The 9,351-nt window shown below is 40.2% G+C and overlaps 1 protein-coding gene across 1 annotated transcript in view; it reads right to left on the bottom strand.

The window, feature by feature from the left end:
- Window positions 1–305: 305 nt before the first annotated feature.
- Window positions 306–9,351, bottom strand: part of LOC102215210 (alpha-1,6-mannosylglycoprotein 6-beta-N-acetylglucosaminyltransferase B-like) — a 19,866-nt gene continuing 10,820 nt past the window's right edge. The window contains exons 5-16 of the mRNA XM_013914774.1: window positions 7,853–8,026; window positions 7,607–7,774; window positions 7,338–7,507; window positions 6,952–7,083; window positions 6,392–6,525; window positions 4,973–5,106; window positions 3,599–3,754; window positions 3,375–3,521; window positions 3,118–3,234; window positions 2,927–3,001; window positions 1,365–1,525; window positions 306–1,052 (exon numbers count right to left, since the gene is read on the bottom strand). Of these exons, the coding sequence (XP_013770228.1) occupies window positions 881–1,052; window positions 1,365–1,525; window positions 2,927–3,001; window positions 3,118–3,234; window positions 3,375–3,521; window positions 3,599–3,754; window positions 4,973–5,106; window positions 6,392–6,525; window positions 6,952–7,083; window positions 7,338–7,507; window positions 7,607–7,774; window positions 7,853–8,026 (1,740 nt within the window). The 3' untranslated portion in view covers window positions 306–880. The remainder of the gene's footprint in view (window positions 1,053–1,364; window positions 1,526–2,926; window positions 3,002–3,117; window positions 3,235–3,374; window positions 3,522–3,598; window positions 3,755–4,972; window positions 5,107–6,391; window positions 6,526–6,951; window positions 7,084–7,337; window positions 7,508–7,606; window positions 7,775–7,852; window positions 8,027–9,351) is intronic.

The following is a 9,351-nucleotide window of genomic DNA, read 5'->3' as shown; positions in this document are numbered from 1 at the left end:
ATCATGAAAATACAATTAATTCTGTCTTAACTGACTTTTTTCCAGGTTTAAATGACATAAAGTTTGCATTTGAAAGCCAAACAATGAGTTCCTTCCTACAGCAATCGTGGGGGGGCATAGATTTAAAAAGAGCTGAGGGGGTTTCCTAAGTCAAAGATGGTTGGGAACCAATGGTTTAGATGACAGTATAATAATGGTCATACGGCTGTGACCTCCCAAATGGATTCAGAGGTTATCCATGATTCACTCCGATAATGAGCCTCATCACTTAGGCTGTCACCCTCTCTCCTTTAAGGCCCCAGGCTAATATCTGCAGCCAGCAAAGCATGAAGGAGCAACATGAGCAGCAATCCCATGCAGCACTGGCCACTGTGATACATTACTGTAAGCGAATGAATAATTAGATACTTATTTTGCATAACACTGAAGCCTACTGCACTGTGTATGACTAGAGTAGGCGAAGAACTGATGTAAACTGGTCTGCTTTTGTACTCGCCAGTGCCAGTTTCCACTTGATTTAAACACATGTAAACACATTTTCCCTGAGGTGCATATTGCCGGCATTCAAAGGCTTTTTTTTCCTTAAGCTACAGTAACACTTGACGCCAAGGGAAATCAGGCCTTGGATTTACAGTTCTTCAGCTTGTCAAGTACTTTAAGGAAATGACATTCAGTCATGGTTACTTCCTCAGAATTGTATGTTATTTGAATGCGTACACGTACACAAACATGACTGCAAGGCTTTCAATGGCTTTGGCGGGAGAGCTGTCTCCCTTTTGTTGGGAATCTTTACCTGTACAGCATGCATTGCAGATGGCTCTTTGGTGCTTTTCCTGAGTTCTTTCAGTGTTACTTAGAGGCAGTCAAGACAGATTGCAACCTATCCAGTTAGGTGAGATTTGCAGGGACACAGTCTGCGATAGGATGGATCAGAGCCAGCACAACTGAAAAGCAGGGGCTCCTGCTGGAGGCCACACTGACGACCCCAAGGACTGTAAGAAGGAAACAAGTGGTTGAGTTCCGGCAGCACGCTGGCGCAACTTAATCCAAGCCTGCAAATTAAAAAAAGGTAATTAATTTATTTGCATATACAGTAGTGTACGTGTTGATACTATAGAACATTCTACTATATTGCATTGTATTCGTTTAATGGTGTCTTTGTGATCTTGTTCAGTTTTATGGGGAATCCTGGATGTTGTACAAGAAAAACGGCGGTGCTTACTGATTTTTATCTGCTGAAAAGGTTACACAGCATTAACATTCGGATCTTATTACCACCAAGAGATCTCAAACATGATTTTATTCATGTTTTGTCCTCGGTCTGTTTCCAGATGTGCATGTGTCAGTGTTTGCTAATTTCTCACCTGGTAAACGCAGCAGGGGTGTTGAGGTGGTGAAACAGAGCCGGCTCACACACGAGGGAGGACCGCCGGCACACACTCACACAGGACTGACCCAGTGGAGCGAGGTGAACTCTCAGAGCACTTTTTGGTGGCCAAGTAGGGACAGATTTACTGCAGAAGTTCTTGATGATAACAAAGAGAAGGAAAAAACTGACAATGATTAGAGTTTGAACCAAGCAAGAACTGAAAAATCTCTCCTCTATCTAACGCTCATAAGGGAACAAAGGCCTGGGAAACAATCCTGACTTTAAATTAAAATCTGGATTTATCTATTATATAGATACACATAGGGTCTTCTTCTTGTTCTTCCTCTTTGATAATATTCTGTTTGATGGATCCCCAACTGGAGAAATCTTTTTCTGTCAATACTTTACTCATATGAACTGCAGTTGTGATCAGAAGTTTCCATGCACTCATCATGGGCATGAATGTTATGGTATTGCTCTATTGGAATATCCAATAGGACCCAATAGTAAAGTTTAAGAATTTGGAGGTAGACCTCCATGATGATACCACCACTATGCTGATACAGTGTTGTTAGGTTTGAAAGGCTGAGATTTACTCCTCCAAACATACCTCTTGTCACTGTGGCTAAATAGCTTAATCTTTGTCTCATATGATCATAAAACATTTCTCCAGATGACATCTGGCTTGTCCACGTGGGCAGCTGCAAATTTTTAGTCAAGCTTGAATACATCAATTTTGGAGCACTGTGATGTAAAAAATCGCTTTACAGTGACGTTGGTGTTCCAGGAGTTTCAAGTTCAGGGCAGGCTTGAGCCTTCATGCTTCCTGCGTTGTTCCTGAACCCATATTCCCTTTTGAGGACCTTTGCAAAGAAGTGACACATCTGAATAACTTGTGCTTACGTGCAACTGTCTGAATTATGATGTTGGAATCTGCAGTTGTTTAGAAATGGCTCCAGCTAGTGTAAATCCACAGTTCTCCTTCTTAGCTCTTCACTGAGTTCCTTGGACTTTCCCAATGTTCTGAGGTCAATCCAGTGAGCACTGTCAAACAAATCCTTTTTGTGCCAGCAAAGAGAAAGAGTTGTAGGCTATCATGATCACTAATGAGATGTTAATAGGCTTTGGCCTGGTCAAGTTAAAAGACCCTGTAGAACCTTAAACTCATTAAAAGATTGAAGTGAGTGTCTGTATACACCTGAGACTGTAAGTCTAATTTAAAACCTGTGAGGATTAGAGAAAATCCAAAATAATTACCAACTTGTGCACCCAATTTTTCATTTGTAAAGTCATTAAAGATGTATGCTGTACAATCATTCCACTCTGGAAAGAACAGTTAAAAAAATAATTAAAAGCCCCAAATTATTGTGTAAAATTCTGACCACAAAAATTCCAACAAAGGCACCGAGGCGTCAACTGATAGGTTTACAAAGGCATGCACTCTTTTTTGAGATTTCCACACATTTCAGAACATACTTCATAAATCTGATTTATGACTGAAATTTGCTGGGGTACCACCTAATAATAATACTCCATCTCTTTTTTACATCTTTGTACCTGGTGAGTGATGTAACCAAGGACCCGCTTCAGCATTCCCACACAAGTGAACTCCTGAGGAGTGAAGGACTTCACCTGCAAGATCAGACATAAACACGCTACCTTAAATGGAATTTGGGGAAATAATATGTGTGCATGTTTGTACTGAGCATACAGTTTAACTGTGATTTAGTATATTTAGTGGAAACTACCTCACTTCTTAGAATCGCTTTGACGGCCTCACGTATGTCACTCTTGTTGGTCACATCCACAGTCCATACGTAGGGTTTACCAATGAATTCCTCAGCATAAGGGTGCTGGGAGGAGATCTGCGATTGAAAATTATAAACTGTTATTCTATCTTTGATAAAATATTGCCAGTATTTGGGATTCAACAATGAAATAACAATTTAGATAATATAAAATATTTATTTTCACGTTTTATCCCCATGATTTAAGAGTTGCTTGCCTGTCTTGTGGTGGGCTTGCCCTTGTAGAAGTCATTGTTGGCTGATGAGTGTGGAGGGTCAAATCTAGGCTGAATAAAGACACATCCCATTCCTATTGCCTCAATAGGTGCTGGACCTTCATAGGGGAAGCCAAGACCTACAAACAACTGAAAGGGAAGATTTATAATATTGCAGGTTATCCAAAATAATTCTCTTTCTACACTGTGATCGGCTTTAATTAGACCTTAGCTTTACGGAGAAGTTGTTGAAAGTGTTCCTGAGTCAGCAGTCCGTGGTTTCTGATGAAGCTGGGCAGATGCAATGTGTGTCCAGGAGGCTGATAGACTGTGGCGTGAGTCTCCAGTTCTTCACTGATCACTTTCACATACTCATATTTACCCTGGAGATTACACACAGAAAAACAACAACAATTAAAAAAAAAAACAGATGGATCACTGAGTACATGAAATTCAAGCGTGTTCAAAACCAAAATATACATGATATAAATATTTTCTTCTGTCCTGTGGCGCTATTTATCCATCTGGTGTAAGCGTCCCAATTTTGGTGATACCGGCTGTAGAAATGTTTGCCTTCACATCAGCATAACGGAATAAACATCGCCAGTCTTGTGGTTCTCCAAAAAAGTTCCAAAAAATGCCTTTTAAAAACAGAAATAACGATCAAGTTTCTCAAATAAAGCCACAAACTTTCTGTGAGCAACAGAACCATTTCCGTTCTACCAAAGTGAACCCACCAACCTGGCAAGCATGCAAATAAATGGAGTGGTATTTATATAGTATGGTATTTAACTGTTCTGCTCTAATTGAATGAAATCACACCACATAAGCCATATTCACCCATTTACTTGGAATTACTTCTGCTCTTTAAAGTGAGCTCAACCTAATAGTTGCATCGAGAGAAATCAGGGGTTCAGTGTTTCCAAAGTTTGCTCAACAATATTTGGTAACATGTAGACTGGAAGATGCCCTCTGCCCCCCTCCTAGCTATCTACCACTGATGAGACACTTGACATTAATGCTCCGTGTCTCATCTATAAGGTTTGCTAGTTGCATGTTTTCTTTGGCTGGCAGGCATAGTTTGGTATAAAGGCAAAAGCTTCACAACAATTGCCATGGAGCTTCAGATTTACTTATCTTTTAACTTTTCAACAATTCAAGTTGCTAGTACCCTTAGTAACGCAGTTATTAGCAGTACCATCTAGAACTATCGTACTCGAGAGAAGGCAGACATTTTTATACCCAATATCTCCAATGCAGTTCACACCAAAACATGAATCCTTAAATAAGTAGTACTACAGGTCTGTCTATTAACAAGTATTTTTGAGTTTTGGGTGACGTACAAACTAAGATCTAGTCGATATGGTGGCCACGAGGTTTCAAACGCATTGCAACTGAAGGAAATGTCAACGTGGGTTTTTTTTCTACTGCCATTGTGTTTTATTCAAGCTCAGCTGTGTTGTGTGTTTTTTAATAGTTGGTGTTTTCCTAAGGTTGCAGTGCATTTAACCTCTCATAGCCATCAAGTAGAGGACTTCTTGGCATAATTTGTTGTGAATGTTTGTTTTCTGGTATATATGCACTTTTTTTGGTCCTCATACCTGCCACATGTAGTCCTGTTTTCCATAGACCACCGCTATCCTGTCTTTCTTGTAGCTCACTGGCTCGAGCTCGCTTCCCTTCCTAACGGTCCCTTCACTCACAAAGCCCAGGAAGGAATTATCAGGAGTGTGAGCTGGAGAGAACAGAGCAAAGAGGACTTAAAGGAGATCTAAAAATAATTACTCAAGGGTTTGAACTTCAGCTACATTCAGAGAGAAAAAGGTAAAGCAGCAAGTCAGTCCAGTAAGTTTTTGGTAGAAATGCTGACAGACTTGAGCAGAAACTTCTCCCTAACTTGGTGATTATTTTAACTAAACTGGATCAAAGACGGTGAACACTTATGAACCTATCTGCTCTGAAGATGACATAAAGAATAAGCTGATTGAGAGAAATGTGAAGGCTACTATTGCCGAGGACACTTATTAGGACTATAGTTGAATAACAGTTTATATTAAAATTGTGCAAGAGGAAAAACATGCTGTGCAGCATAAATCATCCGCTGAAGGAAATGAGAACTCCACATATATAAGAGGGTTAGGTGTTTGGATAGGCAGCTGCCACCCTGCTGCCCTCTGACACACTGAGGTAGGTGTGAGAGATGAGTATTTACTTTAAAAGGAATGTGCCAGCAAAGGTGTGTGTTCAAACATCGATTTGTAACCTTTGCGTGTGTGTGTGTGTGCTGTCCTCTTGTCTCAAGATACTTGTTTAAAAGACCTTTGCCAAATCTCCCCTCATTCACCCAGCACAGAATTTCCTGCTGGCTCCTTTTCAGCTCCACTTGTCTCCAGCGTCTGTCTGGGTTCACCGCTTCACACACACCTATCAGATATAGTAGTGATATGCAATGAAACACTGCTATGGTCATGCAGCTTGTGGGGGTTTGGAGAAAAGCAGGGAGTGAATGAAGCGACCTTTGGTTTCTTCTGCCTGTTTACAGTTCTTGTTTCCTGTAATCCTTCAGTCAACTGTCTTCCTCTGGACTTTTGCAAAACAGAAGCATAAATGCTTAAACATTCTCAAACTTCATTCTTTTCTTTCGTCCTACCGTGTCCTTCTTCTGTTTTGTTTTCTTTCTGTCTTTTGGTCCTTCTCACATCCTCAACTAACACCCCCCTCCTCCTTTAGCAGGACAAATAAACAGTGTTCCAAGCTGAGGGATGAAGAGTGGCTCTCGGCCCAGGGCTTCCAGCTTTTCTCCATCTCCCGGCAGGGTGGGAAAGATGACAAGGAGAGGTGTTGGAATGAAAGCTCCGTCTGGGCACGAAGTTTATTTAACCTTAGCTGTTAATCCTCTCATTGTAAGGACACTTAGAGGGTTGCATTGGAGACATATATTTAGAGTGCATTTTAAGATAATTGTATCCATGCGTAGGAAAGACATAGGTACAAATCAACATGCATACAAAATAACTTACGGAACATGGTCATGTACTGTGGAGGTTGGAGATCCCAGCTGCCCCACAGCGTTTTATATCCATGGCTACGTGCGTAGCTCGCAAAGTTAAAGGCTGGTTCAGTGCCAAATGAGTCCAAGATTCTGAAGCGACACCTAGAAAGATTGTTGTTTTTGTCATTCATTGATATACTTATTACTACATGTTTTGGCGCATAAAGCTGCAATCATCATGTGACATACTTATATTTAAAATCTCACAAAGCCCTGAATGTGTCGGGCAAATATCAGGGCCAATAAAAACTGGACAAAACAACATGTAAATGTTTAATTGCTTTGACTAAAGGATCTCACAGTTTTCCTACTTCACACTGAAACAATAATCGACTAAAGCAAGCTGTATAAACGTGTCATATAAGTTCAACTTTATGGAAAACAGAAGTAATTTTTTATTATTACTGGTGTTTTTTTTATTAATGACAATAATGGTAGTTTCTAAATCATTTATGACTACATCAAAAGTCTTCATAAGAAAGGACTTGAAATGTACTTCCTATATGATCCAGAAAATTGTTTATGTACTGGTAATGCTTGAAAGCCAGTCCCATGGCTCCTTGGAGGTGAGCGAGGCCATGATAGTCGGTATAAATGAGGTCAAAGGTGAGGGGCCTTTGGATCGGACAGCTGCCTCTGCCTGGAGCAGCACCTATCAAGCTGAATTAATCACAACAAACACAAGTCAGGTTCTAGAAAGGACAACAATAATATTGTTTCCCTCTTTTCATCACTACAGTGTAAAGTAATCACAGATTAGCTGGACTGACAAACACAAAGTTGTGTAAAACATGTATAAACTGGCTTTAAGGTCTGTAATTACATCATATATCAGTGATGCCAGAGTATAAATCCTATTCAGTCCAATTAACTAATGAAATTATGTCAAAATAAATAAAATTAGTAGTAGTAACCTGTGAAGTTGGTGCTGTGAGGTGCTGAAGATCAGGTTGTGGCCAAGGATTGTTAGGCAAGCGCTGAGGTCTGCCCACTGAACCAGTTCTCCTAAAGGACCACCTCTTTCCACCATTGCTTCAAAACGCTGGCCAACACTTCCAGATAGGGCACCAGGATAAAGCAGCACCTAAAGTATATAAAGTCCCAAATTATTATTTCATTGATTATCGACTATATAAAATGAAATACCTCAATAAACTTTAATCACTTATACATATACATATACCCTCATCTGTGTGGAGACTGTGTTATTGCTGCTCTCTTTCATCCTCAGACCAGCCTGTATCCACCGTTCAGACATTTTTTCCACTCTGGAGCGGATAAACTTCATTGCTGGGCTGCTGTTGTTGCTGATCGCCTCATACAGTGGGAGTAGAGATTTACGTATCTCAGCCTGCAAATGATTATAACATGAAAGTAGTGAAAATGTCATCACTCCACATCGACATACACAGGCGCATCAAGAAGCTACCTTCTTTGTATGAGCTTGAGGTTTCTGATGCCATGGCAGACTAGAGTGGTTTCTTCCATCTCGAGGGGGACAAAAGTCCTCTGTCTGGCTGAGGTAAGTCAGTACGGAGCAAGTGGTACCATCCACTCCATAAAAAGCATAACAGGGGTCTGATTGCCACTGAGCCTGCAGGAACTGCCACAGAGAAACTTGTTGTGTTATTAAACATGTTTTTTACCTGATCAAAATTGGTCTTTGTACACTGCAAAAACTGAACCATAAATGACACATTCAATTCACTGCCATTCATTTCAATACAACTGAACTCATTTCACTTTTATTTATATAGCACCAAATCGCAACAGCAGCATATCATAAGGTAAAGACTCTATAATAATAGAGGGAAAACCCCAACAGTGGCTCCCTATGAGCAGGTACTTCGCAACAGTGGGAAGAAAAAACTTCAGTTTAACAAGAAGAAACTTCTGGCAGATCCAGATTCATGCTAAGGCAGGGCATCTCCCATGATTGGTTGGGGGTGAGGGGAGAACGATAAGACACACTGAAAAAGAGCTGGAGATTAATAAAACTAATGATTAAATGCAAAATGGTGCATAAGCACAAATAGTGAAAACAGAGGAGTGAAGAATAAAGGCTCAGTGCATCATGGGAAGCCCCCAGCAGACTAGGCCTATTGCAGTGTAACTAAGGGAGGATTCAGGGTCACCTGACCTAGCCCTAACTATATGCTATATTAAAAATGAAAGAGAGAGCGTCTTTAGGTAGAGAGTGAGTAGGTACCTTTTTAGATACTGTTTCTAAGATTTTTAGAACAGAGTACAATAACCTTACTTTTATCTTAATTTAGAAACAGGAAGTTAGAGGTCTTTATGTTTTTAAGACATTCCTGCAGATAAACTAATTGCTGTGTGTGATTTTGCTTCATGGGTAGAAAGAGCTGGTGTCATCTGTATAACAATAAAAATATATGGTGTACCTTCTAAGGGAAGCATTTATAATGTAAATAGAATTGGTCCCAGTACAGAACCCTGTGGAACTCCACAATTAACCTTAGTGTGTAAAGAAGACTCCACATTTAGATGAACAAATTTTTGACATTGCTTCCACATACAGTAGAATAGAGCTTTAGTCACACACTCTCACAAAGAGAGAAGAGAGAGAAAAGTATAGATCAGGTGATTACAATGAAGGAACTAAATGCATTTGTCAGCAACAACTAATTTGCTTAGAACTTGATTGTGTATGGACAGCCACAGAGCGTCTTTTCCATTTACAAGGACTAGTATTATCGGGTTTTTAAGAAAATGCACAACACTTGAGTTACATAATGAATTTAACATTAGGGATGGATACCGGTGATGGCACCGGTTCTGACATAAACGGTAGTAACCAGAACGAAAAGCAGCGCACATTTCGGTGCTTTATTTCGGTGCTTTTTTTTCCTGAGCTGTGATACACTTCTAGCCAATCATTTTACGTTTCCGAGGATAGTAGGCGGG

The sequence above is a fragment of the Pundamilia nyererei genome, unplaced genomic scaffold (assembly GCF_000239375.1).
Source record: "Pundamilia nyererei isolate P.nyererei 1_Seehausen unplaced genomic scaffold, PunNye1.0 scaffold00223, whole genome shotgun sequence".
Classification (NCBI taxonomy): domain Eukaryota; kingdom Metazoa; phylum Chordata; class Actinopteri; order Cichliformes; family Cichlidae; genus Pundamilia; species Pundamilia nyererei.
Note: the sequence above shows the minus strand (reverse complement) of the source record. Positions and strands in the feature narration are given on the sequence as shown.